The sequence below is a fragment of the Elgaria multicarinata genome, chromosome 4, assembly GCF_023053635.1.
Source record: "Elgaria multicarinata webbii isolate HBS135686 ecotype San Diego chromosome 4, rElgMul1.1.pri, whole genome shotgun sequence".
In the NCBI taxonomy this organism is placed as follows: Eukaryota; Metazoa; Chordata; class Lepidosauria; order Squamata; family Anguidae; genus Elgaria; species Elgaria multicarinata.
The window spans coordinates 23584843-23604593 of record NC_086174.1 but is presented as its reverse complement, the minus strand read 5'-3'; the positions used below and the strand labels follow the sequence as shown (position 1 = coordinate 23604593).

The 19751-nt window shown below is 44.1% G+C and overlaps 2 protein-coding genes across 2 annotated transcripts in view; both read left to right on the top strand.

Moving 5' to 3' along the window:
- TTC7A (tetratricopeptide repeat domain 7A) overlaps positions 1 to 19751 on the top strand; it is a 210114-nt gene that overhangs the window by 53335 nt on the left and 137028 nt on the right. The window contains exon 11 of the mRNA XM_063123964.1: positions 12482 to 12586. Coding sequence (XP_062980034.1) covers positions 12482 to 12586 — 105 coding nt within the window. The remainder of the gene's footprint in view (positions 1 to 12481; positions 12587 to 19751) is intronic.
- The window catches only part of SOCS5 (suppressor of cytokine signaling 5), a 243245-nt gene that overhangs the window by 172325 nt on the left and 51169 nt on the right, over positions 1 to 19751 (top strand). The window lies entirely within an intron of this gene.

The following is a 19751-nucleotide window of genomic DNA, read 5'->3' as shown; positions in this document are numbered from 1 at the left end:
GCCACAGCCTTTCCCAGGTTGTTGTTGCTGCACTATTTTTGCCTTTTTGAGCATTTGTGTTTCTGACATGGAGTAAGATATAGATATATTTGTAATGTTATATTAGTATCTTACCTTTCCTCCAAAGAGCTCACAGCCGTGTGCAGGTCCCTGCCCCCTCTGACTCATTTTATTCTCACGACAAACTGGAGAGGTAGATTTGGCTGAGACACAGCATCCAACAAGACCCAATGTGCCCTATCGGGCACATGTCTGCCCCATTCACACATGAACTGGGGTGGGTGGGTGGGTGGCAACTGTAGAGGTTTGACCTAGCAGCTTGCAAGATTGGCACAAAGCCTTCCAAAAAGTTGTGGGGAAGAAGTAAAAATATATCTGCTACGTAATACCACCGCCAGAGCAGCAAAGGGTGGGTTTGATTTGGGATGCTCCTTCTGTTGCTTTCCTTGCAAAAGCTTAGCCTGGTTGCTAAGTAACACACTTAAAAAAAAAGGCAGCACAATTTGTCTTTGCATTGCACTCGGGAGCCTTCGGAGATGCAAAGGCCTTAGATGGCTCCTTAAATAGCGCAAGCAGAGAAAGGAAGTTAAAAGATTGTACATCCATTGGTTCAAGGTTTGGTTACAAAGGTCAGCCAGCTTAGAGGATGTGGAGTGGGTCGATTTATTTAGCTGGAGAGGAGGAACAAGAGTGTGTGTGTGTGTGTGTGTGTGTGTGTGTGTGTGTGTGTGTGAGAGAGAGAGAGAGAGAGAGAGAGAGAGAGAGAGAGATTTGTGTCTTAGTCTGTGCAGCACATGGAAATTTCCAAAGGTGCCTGAAAACTGAGCAAACCTGTAGCAGGCCAGCAAAGACTGCTGCTGTTGTGTCTGGATAATAGCCAACTGTGTAAATGAAGAATGTAGGAAATTTGGAGCTGGTTTATGTTAGATCATGTACGTTTTTGTGATCGCAGGCAATTGTTCTTAATCAAGAGCATTAAAACTGTCTGACTGGGTTTTTCCACCCACCCACCCCCACAGTAACTCCCATTAGCCAAATAGAGTGACTAGTGTATCCCAGCACACAGTATAGACCTGAAATTGCACTAGATTAGGAGACTCAAAACCGGGGCCAGCAATGAACAGTGCATATTGGCATACAAGGACTTAATGCCGTTTTTCAGAAGTCAGCACACTCCTCCAGATGCCTCGGGCCACGGCTCCCATCATCCCCAACTACATGGCCAATGGGCATACCGGCTGGTGATGATGGGGTTGTAATCCAACACAACTGGGGGGCACAGCTTTGTTTGGCTGCATTAACTATCAGCTCCGTTTGGATTTGGAAGGCTGCTTATGAAGTTTTGTAAGAGCCCCCTGAGGCCCCAAGGGGGTGTCGGTTGCTTTGATGGGAGCTTGTGCTTATCTGAAGATTAGCTCTGTTGCTGTGACGGCTTCCCTCCGCTCCGAGTACTGAATGTGTTTGTTTGCATATAAAGAACATAAGAAGATCCCTGCTGGATCGGATTTGTAATTTTGTAATTTGTAAATTTGTAATTTTGCATTGCTGCTGTTTTTATCTGGTTGAACTTTTATGTTGTATTTTATTTTATTATGGTTTTATACTGTTGTTTTATACTTTGAATGTTTTCAATTTTTGTGAACCACCCAGAGAGCTCCGGCTATTGGGCAGTATAGAAATGAAATAAATAAATAAATAAATAAATAAGGGTCCATCTAGTCCAGCACTCTGTTCACACAGTGGCCAACCAGCCATCGGCCAGGGACCAACAAAGCAGGACATGGTGGAACAGCACCCTCCCACCCATGTTCCCCAGCAACTGGTGCACCCAGGCTTACTGCCTCAAATATTGGAGTTAGCACACAAGTATCAGGGCTAGTAGCCATTGATAGCCTTCGCCTCCAGGAATTTATCCAACGCCCTGGTGGCCATCACTACATCTTGTGGTATAAGAAGTGAAGTCCTAACAACCCCATACGTCCCCTACCCACTCCAGTCATCTTTCCTCATACCCTGTAAGGCAGGGGTGGAGAACCTTAGGCTGGGTTTGGGGGGAAGGCAATGTGGCCTCCAAGATCCCTCAGAATGCCCTGCTTCCTTTTTTCTTCCTTCCTTCCCCTGTCCCCACACTCTTCCCCCTAACCACTGATCATTTGGTAGCTTCTCTGCTTTTGTGCAGTTTCGCCCCATTTTCAAAGGTTGAAATGCCTCTTCTAAGGCTTAGTTACAGTGGCAGTAAGAACTTTAAACTAAAATATGCTGGCATTTTTTGTATTTTGGCCCCACCCCTTTTGGCCTTTGGGCCCTAGGGTGACCATATGGAAAGGAGGACCGGGCTCCCGTATTTTTAACAGTTGAACAGAAAAGGGGATTTCAGCAGGTGTCATTTATTTATTTATTTATTTTACATAATTTGTTCATTATGTACCACCCCATAGCTGAAGCTCTCTGGGCGGTTTACAAAAGTTAAAACATTTAAAAAGTATACAAAATTTAAAAACATAAAAACAACAGTATCCATTTAAAAACAACAGTTCTGGGGAACAGCGTTGTTAAATAGTGTTAAATGCCTGGGAGAAGGGAAAAATCTTGACCTGGCGACTAAAAGATAACAGTGCTGGCGCCAGGCGAGCACGCAGCACCTGATGCAATCCCCTCTTCATCACAACAGTTGAAGCTGCAGGAGCCCTGCCCTCTAGCAACCAGATACAAAAAAGGGCAGGGCTCCTGCAGCTTCAACTGTTGTGATGAAGAGGGAATTTCACCAGGTGCTGCATGCATACAAATGACACCTGCTGAAGTTCCTTTTCAATACAACTGTTAAAGATACAGGAGCCCTGTCCTCCTTTCCATATGGTCACCCTACTTTGGTCCCTCTCCCTCTGCCTTTGGCCCTGTCTGCCACTGGAACGCGGCTCCTGTGAACCTCTCTGAAATTGGATGCTGCCCTGGGATTGAAAGAGCGTTCCCATCCCTGCTGTAAAACAAGGCTGGTGGAACGTGTGGCCTTCCGGAATTTGTTGACTACAACTCCCATCAGCTCCAGCCAGCATGGTGAAGGTATATGGGAGTTGTAGCCCAGCAACATTCGGGAGGGTTGTATGTTCCCTATGTTGGTTGTAAGAGGTTGCTACTCTGAAGCCCTACTGTTCAGGGACGTGAGGATCTTCCTAGAGCATGGTACTTTTGAAATGGAGGATGGTGAATTTTAGCAGAAGCTGGTGCTGCCAGTTCTTAGGGATGTATGCAGATATGGAACAATGATCATAGCAGTAGCGCTGTGAATAGCAACCACTTCATGATGGTTATATACTGCCTACAGGATCAGAGGCAGCCTGTCTCCGAATACCCCTTGCTGAGAACAACCGTGAGTCTCTTGCCTGCATTTTCTGCTTGTGGACTTTCCATAGGTATCTGGCTGGCAACTGTAGAAACAGGATGGTGGGCTTAGATAAGCCTTTGGCTCTTCTTATGTTCTGAAAGCTCTTGTTACAAGTCTGCTCTTGTCGCTGCCCACAGGCCTACAGCTTTCCCCCCATTTTAAATGGCTGTGTGAGGAAGAGTTTTTGGCTGAACAGCAGGTGTTGCAAACCAAAGCAGAGAAGCATGATTGCCTTCACATCTGGGTTGGAACACACCCATCCTTGCACTGATTTGGAGGCATCCAGATATGGAATTTGTATGCAGGCGAACTTGTATTGAAATTCTTCCCTAGTTTAAAGCCACATCACTAATAAGTCTAATTATTACTATCTTGCAGTGAACCTTGCAAACAATGCACTTTCCACCCACTGTCTGACTGTGGAATACCAACATTTTAATTATCTGATTATTTAGACCCTGCACAGATAGTGTGGAAGCCATTATTACTCTAATATGGCTGCTGTATGATCATTCATTCTCTGTTACTCACGCATGCACTGCACAAGATCATATGCACTTACGTTATGCACACAGACAAACACACACACGAATAAATAAATGCAGCTGGAATTCTGTGTGCACAGATATGCTTCTGGATGCCTCCTCCCTCAATTCAAGGATTGTTTGTGTGAAGCAGGAACTTCCATTTAATTCCTTTTATTTTTGATATTTAGGCAATGAGTGCTGCTGCTTTTTTAACCAAATTGGCACCATCCACAGGCAAAAGTGAGGTGACCACAGGCTTATAGAAGTATTAAAAAAACCAGGAAAAAATGAAGGTTGGGGCGGACTCCAAAATCAGAGGAGTTAGCATGTTCTGTGGGCACAGAATGTTGTGTTGTTGGGGAAGGGGTGGGGAGACAGAAAACTGTGTGGGGTGGGTGGGAATGGAACTTAGTGGCTCAAATCTAGAACAGCCTCACTACATCCTGCAACTTTTTGTTGCAGGGGCCACTTGTTCTTCCGTTATTATCAAATCTGTTGTTTATGCCAAGCGCAGATTTATTCCTGGCTATATTGCTCTTCCCCTCTTCCAGTCCAATGCTGGTTTAAGAGAATAAATGCATACTTGAACACCCTCCTATATTTTCTCCTATATCTGGCTCGGGTTGCTCTGTGTGCAGGGATGCTTTGGAAAGAGGTCTATGTGTTCTAAATGCCAGCTTTTGTGCTAATAGGGGAATGCCCTGAGAGTTTTATATTTCTTTGAGGACTTAAGGGAGTCATAGAAACATAGAATAGCAGAGTTGGAAGGGGCCTATAAGGCCATCGAGTCCAACCCTCTGCTCAATGCAAGAATTCATCTTAAAGCATACCTGACAGATGGTTGTCCAGCTGCCTCTTCAAGGCCTCTAGCATGGGAGAGCCCACAACTTCCCTAGGCAACTGGTTCCATTGTCGTACTGCTCTAACAGTCAGGAAGTTCTTCCTGATATTCAGCCAAAATCTGGCTTCCTGTAACTTGAGCCCATTATTTCGTGTCCTGCACTCTGGAATGATCAAGAAGAGATCCTTGCCCTCCTCTGTGTGACAACATTTAAGTATATGAAGAGTGCTATCATGCCTCCCCTCAATCTTCTCTTCTCCAGTCTATACATGCCCAGTGAAGTAGTCAGCGCCAATCATAGCATAATACATAATAGTTGTAGTATGTGCATTTATGCTTTGGTAGATGTTACAAACTTGTTAATTGTTTAATTGAGCAATAATACATAACGGAGGTCCAGTGAGAAATGTTAGAGAATAGTCTAACACTTATTGACAAGTCGCAAAGATCACCAAATCCTTTTGACCATGTACTTAAGTGCCGTTGTTTATGTGCCCATCTCTCCATTCCAGTTCCCAAGGCTTTGTCATGCCCTACTGTAACATCAAGAAATTAAACCTAGGCTAAAGATTGTATGTGAAGGGCACTAGCTACGAAGAGGCATCTGGCCCAGTTTTCAGTGTCTCCTGTGAGTTTCATGGGCCAAAAGAAATAGGGTGCAATCTGGGATATAGTGGAGAGGGTGCGAAAGCTGATTTTCATCCCAGAAATAAGAGCCATTTGGATCAGAGAATAGAGCTCTTGGTGTATGCTTTTACTTTCTCCCAGGTGAGTGAATGGCTGCTGCTTACTTGCATGATGGACTGTAAGACACTATAAACAAGGTTAGGCTGTAGTTCCTTGGTAGAGCACAGAAATATATTTATTCTTTTAATCCATTTCTTACTCACCTTTCAAGATCATAGTCTCCCTAAGGCGGCTTACAGCATAAAAACAATTCAAACAAGTTAATAAAGTCATATGGAATATAATCATTCAGCAGCAAATAACAAACATTTTCAACTGAAAGCTCATAAGAACAGCTGAGTTTTAAAAAAACCCTCTTAAAAAGCAGCCATAGATGGGGTCAGCCGTATCTAACTCAGGAGGGAATTTCATAGAGCAGGGGCCAACACTGTTTAGGCACTGTCTCTAGTTCCTGCCAACAATGCAGATCTTGGTGTTGAGCCAGAAAACAGTCTCTGAAGATGATCTTAAAATATGGACAGGTATACGGGTGTACAGTAGGTATACGGGACCTGAGCAGTGACCAAGACTTCAGCAGGACCTCCAACTAAAACTGTAGGACACGCCCCCAAAGAGATTAGAAAACCATCTGGACTCATCAGTCTCCGGGGTTGGTCCATAAAAATCCTTGCAGAATTTACAGGCATCCTTAAGCTCCAGCTTGCTCAGGCAAGGATCTGGCCATGACAAAAGAGTCATGACTGGTCCCCCACCCCACAGATCATTTCCCCCCTATTCCCTGCCACATCTGTTGGGCCCAATATAATTTGAGACAGGCCCATGGTTGTCATGGGGGGTCATGAAATTCCAAGCCGCCCCAGGCAAAGCTACCTTGTTGTAAGTGTTGAGGTTCCCCAAGACCACCAGCCTTTGGAGCCTCAATTCAGTCATAATAAATTCAGTCTCTGGCATTTCAAATTTAAAGGCTCAGGTGAAGTAAAAGACCTCTGCAAGTCAGAGTAGGCTCTGATGGGGTACAGGGGCCAGTGGTGTGACTCCGTATGACTCCATATAAGGCAGCTTCATATGTTCATTTTGGCCTAACCTACACCAAGAGAAACCGTATGGTGGGTGTGAGTGCCATTTCGTAGCCCCTTCCCCAGGATACAGGAACTTCGATTTATGCATACATAACACCCATCATAACGACATGCATTTTTCTTGTTTATGGACAATGCTTACGTTTATTAGGGCATACGGGTAAGTTTCCAAAGTGATCCTTTCTGACATTTACTGGTAAATATTAAGAAGTTCCAGTGGCTGTGTTTTTAGAGCTGTGTAAGACAGAGCGCTGGAGCTGTGCTTCATTTGGCAGCTAGCCCTTTTCACTGTGTAATCTTTTACTATAATGTTCGCCATGTAATCTTTACTGTACTTTACTGTCAGGGGATTAAAGATTGCCTTCTTGATTAACTGTGCTGCTTTTCCATTATGAATCCACTGTTTCGTCAATTGATAAGTCAATGCTTACAGACTCACAGGCATAAATGAAAGGGGATTTCTTCCAGAGATGCTCCTCTCTGCTTTTCTAGTCACAGAGAGACTTATTGCGCTAGCAGCCTGCCCTCAGACTGCCACGACACAGGGAAGTCTGGACCCAGGGATGTGTGGACCCAGGGTGTATAAAACATATTCACAGTAGTGCTGTGCCAAAAATTTCTCCCATAAAAATCTCGACCGTTCTCATTCAATTTGATAGGAAAGAAATTGCTTTCAAAAAGAAATTCAAAGGAGAAGAAATTTCGGAGAAATTCTCAAGGGTTTGGTTCAGGTTTCTTGTGCTTTCCTTACTTATGAGATGACTGAGGAGTGTGTGTGAATGTCCTGTCTTCCATTGTACAATCATCTGTCTAACGGCCTGTAGCATCCTTGACTTCCCACCCAGAGAAAGACGTTATGAATTTATCCTTCCCGTAGGGCCGTTTCAGATCAGGAAGCACAGGCAGCCTCACAGTGATTAGGTAACAGCACCATGTACATTGATGGTGCTATATAAATAAATAATAATAATAATAAGGTCAAAAACATGGCCAGCGCACGTTCAAAATAAATTATAAACTGCCCTGAGAATGAGGCAGAAAAATGGAAGCCTCTTTCTTGGGGAAAGAAAACTTTCAGGAAATTCCTGGGATTTTTCTTTTCTTACCTCCTAGAAATTAAAGGACGCTTTTCAGAATTTTATCCACATTTTCTTCACTGTTATTATTATTACTATTTTGTAGTGGCTGCATTCCCTCCCCTCAATGCCCTGGAGTGATGCTAGGTATATGGGGCATTGTGGAGGATGCAGAATGGGGCCAGGCTGCCAACACAGTTGATGCAGTGCAAAAAACCCATAGGAAAAGAAGAGGAAAGAAAGAAGCTGTTCGACAACCCTTGCCAATAGTTATGCCTACCTGTGATGGATTCTTGGAGAATTTCTCCTCCCCCTGGGGAAATTCATTGAATTTCTCTACCCACAAATAGGGTGGAGAATTTTGAGAGGCCCCTCGTGCACAGCTCTAATGCTTAGGGATGTGTGTGGACCCAGGGCTGGCATCGAGGGTAGGCATGGTCGAGGGCCCACACCCCAGCAGGGGACCACTGACAAGAACCCTCTGGGGTTGCGCCTCCTCTCCACCATTGCAGCTTCTTGTTCACTTGCTTCTTGCTCATGCCCAAACAACAGTGGTGGTGAGAAGGAGGAACATCGGATGCTACTACCTACTTGCTCACTGGCTTTTTGCCTGTCAAGCAAGCAAGCGGCCGCAATGCTGAGAAAGAGGATGAGGAGCAATAGTAGCTGGTGACAAAGTTGGTGAGAAGATGGACTCACTGATGGAAGGGGCCTCAAAAACCTGAAGCTGGTATTGTGTGGACCCCCAAATCCTACCCTTAAGAAATTTCACTAGTCTTACTGAAGTTGTTTTGCTTCCCTTGGACTTTCTCAGATGTCCTTCTAGAGCAGGAATCTTCAAAAAAATATATATTCTCAAACGTTGATTCTAAGCAAGATTTAGTAATGACTTCCCTCCCAGTGATTTCCCCTCAAGATCTCCTGAGTCACCACACACAAAACCTCAGCTCACAGTAAAAGCTCTTTGCTTACATTTTCATACCCTTTTTCTTTGTGAATGGGATGAGACCAAACGAAGCTCCTGTGCTTTTAATCACACTGTGACTGTAAGAGGCTTGACAGCATCAGGGCGGGGCATAGCTCAGCTGGTAGAGCACCTGCTTCACATGCAGAAGGTCCCAGGTTCAATCCACAGCAGCTCCAGGTAGGGCTAGGAACAAGGCCTGCCTGAAACACTGGCAGCTGATCCTGGAGGTAGTCATCATGTAGTTCAGCCTTCCTTAACCTGGAGCGCTCCAGATGTGTTGGACTGCATCTCCCAGATTGCCCCAGCCAGCTGGGGCATTCTGGGAGTTGTAGTCCAACACATCTGGAGCACCCCAGGTTAAGGAAGGCTGATGTAGTTCATGATGACTACTAGCCATCATGACTAGAAGTCATTAATAGACTTAGCCTCCATAAACTTGCCCAGTCTCCTTTTAAAGCCAAGTAAGCTAGTGTCCTCCATCACATCTTGTGGTAGTGGATTCCATAGTTCCAACTATGTGAAGAAGTACTTCCTTTTTCCTGTTCTGAATCTCCCAGCATTCAGCTTCGTTGGATGACCCTGGCTTTCAATTAAAGAGAGAGAAACTGTCTCTCTTTCCACTTTCTCCACACCAGGCATAATTTTATGCACCCTGATGGTATCCCCTCCCCGCCCTTCGCTCATTTTGTTTGACCATTAACCAATGGTCTGACACTGTATAAGACTGTTTTATATGTTCACAGGAGCTCACATGTTCAGCAATGAGTATCATTCCACAACTCTGCCTATTAGAGGTCTGCAGGCCTCATTTCCTTGCAAAAAATATAATTCACACAGGGCGGACTTGAGGTTTCTCATTGCCTTCCTGTGGTGTAAGGCCATGCCACACCAAGGATGCTTCCAGATGGGGCTTTTATGATGCAGTCATTCAAGAAATTGTACTGGCGTTCCAGTGGCAACGTCTTCCGTTTGTAACTGTCACGTGTTTTCCTAAAGCTTTTTCGTCTTTTTTTCTTACCTCAGAAAATCTGTTAAGGAGGGAAAGGCAGCATAGCTGCAGAAGGCATTTTAGTTGGTAGCACCAGGAACTATCCATCTGGAAACACTCAGAGGAAGGGAGTGGAGGAAGAGTTATGAAGGCACAGCATCTTGGGGTGCAGTGCGTCCCTATGTGGACCTGGTGTGGGATTGCATCTGCCACTCCAACAACGTTTCCCTTTGGGAATTGTTATATGGGTAGCATCTTAGGTGCCTAGTCCTAGTTTCTTGTTTTTGACTGTGGGGTGAGGTCAAACCATAATTATGCAGGAGATCTGTTGTGGGGTCTCCCAAGTTTTCTTCTTTTAAAACCTGATGTACAGCTGCAGGGAGCTGAGAGGTTGCTTGCAACTGCAGCGGGGAGAAGGTTTTTTTACACACACACACACAGGATTTTCCCAACCAAAATCTCCTTCCTGGCTGCTCTTTGCCCCACAGGGGAAAAATACTGAGAATGACATGGTGAGAAGAGTTAAATATCTCTCATCACTTGCTGTTGTGTGGAACAATTTTTCCCCTGGTCAGTCTTTTCATAAGCCAAACAAATCATAATTTGAACTAGAGCTCAGTCCTGTAATGGCTACTGAGTGCCCATTTTTTGTATACTTGCTTGATGTATACATCAGTGATGATTCCGCAATAAGCTCAAATGGCTGGACGGTGTTTCTTCTCTTACCCATGATGGCTGGTGAGAGTACTGCCATCTACGATATACCTACTCACCAGTGTGAGGAAGAGACCAGTGTTCTTCCATATGCATGTGTGGGAGAAAAAACTGTTGACAGAATTGCAGTGTATCCAGCAAGAGAGAAACGGGTCTGAATTTTTCAGAATTTTTCAGCTGGTTAGAAGAAAGAGCTGTGTGTGTGGTGTGTGTGTGTGTGCGTGTGCATGTAGGGGACGACTAATGTGTTGTTTTTAGGGTGCCTGTCTGCTCCTTCATTCTCAACATGTTTATTTGTATATAAACAGATATTACAGAAATGCCATGAATCTCCAGCTTCCGTCCAAATAAAATCTTTCAATCAATTGGCTGTACAAGAAAAGCTGAAAAATCAATTCTAAAAAGACAAAAGTGCTAGTTTTTGCCAATAGAGCCAAAATATACAAGGGCAAATTGATGGATGCCCTATAGAGCAGGTGACCATAGGCTTATGGTTTTATTCAACCAGAAACTGGAATATTCATTTAGATAATGCAAAAAATAAAATAAAAATTAGCTACTAACACAGTGAATTCCCTATCAAGTTTTTATTGGGGCAAAGGTGATAGACAAGCTCTCCCAGCTCTCAAATCTGAGGTCCCAGGCATTGAACGCTAAGTTTGTTTTTTAATGGACCCCAGAATGGTTGTTTTAAATGGATGCTGCTGTTTTTATACTGTTGTTTTTATGTCTCTGATGTTTTTTAAATTTTGTATACTTTTAATGTTTACTGTTTTTAGCTTTTGTGAACCGCCCAGAGAGCTTCGGCTGTGGGGCGGTATATAAATGTAATAAAAAACCCTATGAGGCCAAAATTATAGTGCAAATTTGCTATGGTGCTCAAATATGGGGATCTGTTCAGAAAGTGAACCTTGCAATACCGCAAAATAAATATCTACGAGCTATCTGAGCTACCCAAGGCAACGGAGTCCTCTATTCTCCGACTGGAAGCTGGCCTCTCTTCGCTGAAATACATATTCTTGCCCTCAGATATTGGTTAAAACTGAAAAAGGGAATAGGGTCTATCTTAGTATTAATTGCTTTTAGGGAGATGTTGAACATTAATAATAGAGTGTTCTTAAACTGGAATCAGGAAATGCTGCAAATTATTGAGATATATGGACTCTCTTTGGATATTTTGAGCTCTTCAAATTTTGAATCAGCATCTCGATATTTGAAAGCTTATATGTTAAAATAGGATTTCTGAGCTGATAGGTTTCTCTGCTTGTCTGTTGAAATGTGGCCAACGCCCTACCCACAATATGTAACTAATATTACAAATGGCGGAAAGCCTTTACAGCTTTACGATTTCAGTCCATGAAGTCTGCTATAATCTCAGGGCGTTACCGTCAGATTCCCTATGAACCGTCAGATTCTATACCGGCTATTGGGCGGTATAGAAATGTAATAAATAAATAATAAACAAAGAGTCTGCCCAATTGGGGTCAATGTGCCAAAGACCTCCCTCATTATCTGCTTGTTCGCCCAATTTATGAAGATTTAAGAACAGCCTTGTTTAGGGATTTAGATCTGCCATCAGGCAGATCTGATGGGTATCTGATCAATTTTTAATTGGGCGGTAGATTGCCCCAGGTTTCTGAAAAAGTGGGCTGCTTTGCTTTTAGAACCTCAATTTTAAGCAGGAAAGTTTGTGATAAGTCGAACTGTCTTGATGAGTAACCCCTTACTGTTTTAGGTTTTATTATTATGTTAAACTGACGTGTATTTTGCTTTTGTTTTTATGTGTTCTGTTTTATTGTAATGGCTTCTGCTACACAAATAAATCATTTGATTGAAAAAAATAGTATTTATTTATTTATTGCATTTTTATACCGCCCGATAGCCGAAGCTTTTATCGAATTGAAACAACCCCCCCTTTTTTGGCTAGGGTTCAGCTATAAGATGTAAAGTGGAGAGTGCCTCTGAACAGATGCAGAGTGCTTTTCCCTTGCTGCTCAGTAACCACAACTTGCCCTGGACCATCTAGGATGGGTCAGAAGATGGGGTTAGAAGCCTAAGCCCCCAATTCTCCTCTCTGAGATCATAAACACTAGAGAAGTACTTAGAATTGGGGAGGTGACGTTTAGCATAAATATCCTGTGCGTCCTCCAGAGCTGCATTGTCTAACCATCTCTCCCTCTCCCCTCGCCCTTTCCCTCTCCCTCTCTTCCCCTTGTCCAGTCCTCACACGCCGTCTCGGTGCTCAGAGAATGTGCAAAGCTGCGTCCTGCGGATCCCACCGTCCCTCTCCTGGCCGCCAAAGTCTGCATCGGGCCTCTGCACTGGGTAAGCGAGCTGGTGCAGTGCTTCTTACATAATGCATTAGGTGCCGCATTGACAGCAGCACATGAGTGCAGCTTCAAGAGAGGAGGAGGGTGAGGCAGAAGCCCTGAACAGCTGCAAAATTATAGATCTGCACTGCAATGTTGCAAGGACCCCTCCCCACAAATGCTGTTCTGTGTTACTTCGGAGTGTGTGGGTGGGGTGGGGGGAAGCACCCCCACTGCAGACTTGTCATAAACTGCAGATTTCCCTGAACAGAATAATTGGTTTTTCATCTCCTAATCACTGAGATAGTGCAATCACTGAGATAGTGCCATGCAATCCAACCCCACTTGAGTTTTTTTGGGAAATAAGTTCCATGGAGTACAATGGGACTTAGTCACCAGTTAAGGGCACATGGGATTGCTGCCAAAATAAACCCAGGAGCTTGTCCGTCTCTGGAGAAGCTTGTTTTGCTTGAACCAGTAGCTGGTTCTCTCACTTTCTTGTTCTTGATGTCCTCAATGGCAGAGTGTTTTTCGCTGTGGTGTGTTTTTTAACGTTTCAGTCTTGTTCATACTCGCCCTCTGGTCACAGCGATAGGGGTGGGTGGGAGGGAGGGTCGCTTGCAAAAAGCCTGATAATCTTCAACAGCCGAAGCAGCTGCCAGTTTTGAGCTTTTAATCAAATCTCCGAGTTGTGAGCTCTGCCTGCTTCCCGTCAGTGTGTTCCCCGCTAGGTGGCCGTGCAGTCAGCGGCCGGCAGTCAAAGCAGCAGAAGCAAACTGCAGGGAAGGAAAACAGAACGTTGCCAAGTGCTTGGGGTTGATTAATTGCCTTGCTTTTAATTGATTTGACTGAATAATTAACAGGTTGAAATAAATATTACAGGATCAGAATAACAGGTGACAAAACCTGAAAGACCATTAACACAGACCTCACATTCTCTCGACTGACTGGTACAAAGAAATAATTTATTCCTAGGCATTAAATTGTTAATATTTTATAGTGTTGCATTTGAAGTATGCTGCTTAAGTTAGTAAGTTAAACGCAAAGTGAATGGTGTCCAACTAAGGACTTTTTAATCTTTGTTTCGGGTTGTACTTGTGAGACCCAGTTTTTCACCTGGGGGGTGGATATATCTCCTCGGGCATATTCTCCCCCATGCCCCCCACCCTACCCCACCCCCAAGTTAGAATAACAGTGTATCATTTCGCAACCTATCAGAAAGCTGCTGATGGATCCCAATACCTAGCCCTCTATTTTGGCATCTCCAATCAGTAGACGTGTACATGTTCTTTGCAGAAATGTTACTAATATTAAGATCCTTTTCAGGGGAGGAGAGCTCCTATTTAGAATCTACGTTTTAATATTGTGAATGAATTATTCAGCTAGTTGCACAGACCGCTTGATTAAGGAATGCAGCTTTAAGTAAGTAAAGTGTAGGAGAAATTGATCAGGACAAATTAAGATCCTTGTGATATAGGGCAGGATACAAATGTTTTAATAATAAGATAATAAGTCTTAAGATGAAGCCCGTTGCATATGAAGCCCTTTGCATACTTTCCTGGGGATAGGCCCCAGCCAACATCATGGGACTTGTCAAATTATGGAATGGGCTCCCTACTTTAGTTATTGGGTGTTATTCAGAAGGGTAGGGTGGGCAACTGACTATCATATATGTGTCCAGTTTGGGGGGCTTATTTTCTTTCTCTCTCCACAAATCCCAAAACCATGTATTTATTAATAAAATCACTTATATCCTTCTCTTCCACCCAAGGAAAGGAACCTCTCGTGCAAGCGCTGAGTCATTACTGACTCTTGGAGGGACACCAGCTTTCGCTGATGTTTTCTTGGCAGGCCTTATAGCTGGGTGGTTTGCCATTGCCTTCCCCGGCCGTTATTACCTTTCCCCCAGCTAACAGGGTACTCATTTTACCGACCTTGGGAGGATGGAAGGCTGAGTCGACCCAAGCCGGCTGCCTGAAACCAGCTTCCGCTGGGATCAAACTCAGGCCGTGGGGAGAGAGTTTCAGCTGCAGAAACTGCTGCTTTACTGCTCTGCGCCACACGAGTTGGACCCAAAATGTGATGGCTTGCAACAAATATAATAAAACAACCCTATCCATGTCTACTCTGAAGTTAGTCCCATAAAGTTCAGTGAGACTGACCCCTAGGTAAGTGTGTATAAGATTGCAGCCGGAGTGCTCTATAGCGCAGTAGGAGAATTTTTCAGAAGGATGATAAACGAAAAAGGTATCCTTTATACTCTTCTGAAACCCATCATCGGCACCATCTTTACCAGTTCTGAACAGCATCTACAAGGCTTCTTTTCCAGGCCGGTTGGAGCCCTGAATAGGAGTGCTCCTGTTAGGAGCTAGGTATACACTGCACTATTTTGTTGTAGGTCCCCACATAGATATGAACAGAAAGTGAGACATGTATTCTTTACTAGTCAGCTGAAAAACAATATAAAGTATAGGTAAGCCTTCCCCATTCTGCAGCCCTCTGGATGTGCTGGCTGGGGATGATGAGTGTTGTAGTCCAATACATACACCAGGTTGGGGAATGCTAGCCTACGTTAGCACTGTCACTTGGAAATGGCAGTTTAAATAATTATCCATAATTCCCGTCCTTCATCAGCAGTTCCACATTCTTCCGTCGGTAAATTATAATACTCCAGCCTTGGGAGAGCTTCTTTCCTATAATTACAGTAATCATGTGCTTTCAAATAACATTAGAATGAGATCATTGTCAGTGGAAGTCCAGTGAGATAATTTCACTATTAGGAGCAGTGTAAATAGTTAGGTGTAGCCAGGTATCTGGTGTAGCCCTCTAATAGATAATGAAGAACTGCTCCATTATGAAATATTAAGCCACTTCATTTTCAGGAAGCTGAAGTGTGACTTATTCTGTGTATTTCCAGCAAGCTATAAATATGTTGTGAGTTTTGGAATAAATTTAGAAATGTAATTGCCAGTTAGCTACTAGAGAGAGAGAGAGAGAGAAAAGGAATCAAAATGCCAGGTATAAATGAACGAACACTGTTCTTTCCCTGTCCAATGTATATAATTGGTGATGCCCAACACATCTGGAGGGCAGATTGGGGAATGCTGGCTTAATACTGTCACTTGGAAATGGCGATTTAAATATATATATATGCATGATTCCATGTGTATAGTAACTTAGCTGGGTTAACTAACTGTACACAAGGAAGCTGTATCTGAAACTTTTAAGAATGCTTTTTTAAAAGAAAGAAAGAAATGTGTTTAATAATTACAGCACATTTAGAAAAGTGGAAAACAGTTTCTTTTGCTAGCTAATGAAGTTACCGTTTAATTTATCTTCTTGCCTTTGGGTGTGGAAACTTGGAGTGCTTTAGAAGAAGAAATGAATAATCATTGGAAGCAGCAAAGAGATCCAGAGGAGGCAAAACGTCACTGATAGGTTTAGTGAAATAAGCTAACCAGAACTAAAAAAAGATGGACAAATCAAAGGAGGCAAGTTGCTCCCCAAAAAAGCAGTGTATTTTGAGTCTAAATGAGGGCAAAGAAGTCATGAAGGATTCTGGGGGTCTACCATAGTTCCATGATTCTGGGGACATCAGGCAAGAGAGCTGCAGGCCTCCTCCTGTGTGTGCAGAGGGGTGTCCTTCCCTATTAGCACTGCTGCTACAACAGCAGTTTCTGCTGCCAGCTTCCCTATTAACATTCCTGCTACAACAGCAGTTTCCGCTGCCAGCTTCCTTCCTTGGGAAGTCAAATACAGGCAGTGGCCGGGCACCCCTTCCAGTGGAGGGGCACTACAGTGGCCCCAGCATCATTGCATGGGCATTTCCCAATGGCAGGAGCTGATAGGAGACTGTGGCCAGCTTGTGCTCATCCTCTCTGCAGCGTCTGTGCTTGGTGATGGGCCCCTTGCCAGTTTGTGGGCCTAGGCAGGAAACTGACCATAATAACTCCTGATACTGGGCCTGCGATCACCTCTTCAAACAGCCTGCCTTTTGTGTGAAGCAAACATACCTTCTCCTGTGAAGCCAGGGTGCGGAACCATAGCCCTGAGGGCCGAATCCAGCCCTCCTAGGGTCTGGCTTTCCTAGGGTGGCCCCCGAGGGCCATGTCCACTTCCCCCGTGGTTTTGGCTGCACCCCTTTTGCTTTCGCCCTGCCCCCTTTGCCTTTCCCTTTCATCCTGCCCATCACTGGAATGCAGCCCGCAAGAGCTTCTCTGAAATTAAATCCAGCCCTTGGGCTGAAAGAGGCTCCACCCTCCTGTGTGAAAGGAAGCTGTTGCACTTGGGATTTGTATGGAAGGAACAGTGTTGGCCTTTTCCTTTCATCCCCATGGATTGGCCAGGATATGAGCAAACATAGGGATAGGCAGACTTAGTCTTTTGGGATCTGCTTTATATTTAGGACCCTGAGGTCCACCAACCCCAGCGAAGTGTAAAAGAGTGGCTCAGGGGTGGAGATGGTGGGGGAAAAGGCACACGAAAAGGTAGCTCAGCTCAGAACTATGGCAGTCTCTGAGACACATGCTGGGGCGACCGACAATATACATGATATATTATATAAAATATATATTATATAAATTACGTCTGAGTTAAGAACATAAGAAGAGCCAATGCTGGATCAGACCAAGGGTCCATCTAGTCTGGCACTCTGTTCACACAGTGGCCAACCAGCTGTCAACCAGGGACTCAGAAGCAGAACATGGTGCAACAGCACCTTCTCCTCCATGTTCCCCAACAACTAGTGTATATACCCTTACTGCCTCTGATACTGGAGGTAGCACTTAGCCATCAGGACTAGTAGCCATCGATAGCCTTCTCCTCCAGGAATTTGTCCAACTTCCTATTAAAGCCCTTCAAATTGGTGGCCATCACTACATCTTGTGGTAGTGAATTCCATAGTTTAACTATGTGCTGTATGAAGAAGTCCTTCCTTTTATCTGACCTGAATTTCCCACCAGTCAGCTTCATGGGATGACCCTGGGTTCTAGTATTATGGGAAAGGGAGAAAAATGTCTACACTATAGATCTGGGATTGCTTCTAACAGAACACTTCGTTGCATCAAGACCTGATCAAAGACACTCAATTCATACTCATATTTCACAGGCAAAAGGAACACAGAGGTTGCAGCATACGTTGTTAGCAGAAAGCTTCCAATGGCAGGGAGTTTATTTTTATTTACTTGCTATTGTTAAACTGTTTATTTAAAAGATTTTCAAGCCACCTTTCAGGATGCACTTCTCTCATAAGCAGCTGACAATTTTAGAAAAACATGAACATACAAATTACAGTTAAACGCACATAACAACAACAACAGTTTATTGCAGTCAATAGACCATTCCAGCAAATAAAATGTTTACATACAAGCAAATTGAACATACCATTAACTATTAAAAATCAAGCGATCATAGAAGATCTAAAAGAAATGGCCAGGTTCAAAAACTTGGCCACTTGCTCAGTGATTGATTTGTCTATATTACAAAGTAAAAGAGACGTTAAGAATTCAGTTGGGTGACCAGGATAAGATTGTAAAATAGGGTTCAGAAGATCGTTTCTAGCCCCTAGATAAAATCTACAAAACAATAAAACATGAGATACATTTTCCACTTCACTATTGTTACAGGGGTAGCATCTGTTGAGCACTGGAATTTTATTAAATCTGCCCTCCAGAAGTTTGGAGGGAAGGACATTAAGTTTGGCTAATGAAAATGCTCTCCTGTATTTAGGAATAGTCAGCCAGCGTAGATAAATGCACATAATACACATATAGAACTGCTGCTGATCATTTTTAAGCTGATTGGAATACATGTGTTTTCAGAGTTGTTGCCTTTTAAAAAAAACCCAGCAGTGATGAGGCCGTATGTATCTCTCTGGGGAGGGGTTCCAAAGTTGTGGGGACACCACTGAGAAAGCCCTGTCTCTAATACCTGCCAGCCTAATGGTTCTTGCTGGTAAACCAGAAAGTAAGACCTCTGACAATGCTCTTAATGCTTGGGCAGGCTCGTACAGGTGTAGGCGGTCCTCTAGATAACATGGCCCCAAACCAGTTAGGGCTTGAAAGCCCAAAACCAGCACATTGACTTAGGCCTGGAAAGTAACAGGCAGCCCATGTAACCTATACAGAAGCGGAGTGATATTATCCAAGCACCTAGCTCCCACAGTTTGTTGAGAGGCACAGAACCTTGCTGATCTAATGAAAAGCACCCAGAGATCTACTAGTAGATCTTGATCTACCTTCTGTCCATCCCACATCCTTCTTCTAAACCTAGAGGCTCTGTCCAGCCATCAAGTCATAGCTGTTGATAGACAGGCCTGTCGTCCATGAATTTGTTGAATCCCCTTTTAAAGCTGTCCAAGCTAGTGGCTGTCATCCCATCTTGTGGTAGCAAATTCCATCTGTGGTGGGAAGAAGGGCTTCCTTTCTACAGCCATTATGTCTCATCACGTGAGTCTTGAGTTCTTGCATGTCCATCAGTGCTGTGCAATAGCCATCAGTTGTGAAAACTGTATTATCAATCTAAGGCAAGCAGGCACTATTTTTTGAAGGAAATGGGATTCTTGCTTTGACTTGCCTGCAGTGGTCCATTGGGACCTTTTACATGCCAGTAGCCCTTCGTTGTATAAAACTTGAAAGCTAGCCAGAGAGTTAGGCACTTGGGAGACACGATTTGTACGTATTGTCCAACCTAAAATGGTGCCCCGGCCAAAAGATAAGAAAAAGAGTAAGGGCAGTGCACCAATCTGGTGCACACCAGGTGTGTTGGAGGGCACCAGATTGGCCATGCTTGGCTGAGAATGATGGGAGTTGCAGTCGGTGCCAGCTTCAAGTTTTTGAGGACCCTTGGGCAAGACACCTTCAATGGGCCACCTTCCCACTGCCATTGTCCCCACCTGTTCTTGTTCCTCATCCTCTTTCTCAACATTGTGTGTGCGACAGGCAGAGAGCCAGTGAGCAAGTAAGCTCTTCTTTCACACCACCACCACCATTGACTGGGCAAAAGCGTGAGGCAGAGGAAAAAGCAGGGCCAGACCTACACCAAGCAGGATATAACACTCTGGCTCCGTGCAGAAGACACCCTAAGTCATGGCTTTAACCACGACAATGGTTAAGCCAGAAAGCCTTATTCACCGTGGTTAAAGCCGTGGTTTAAGGTGTCTTCTGAACACGGCCTGGCTTTCT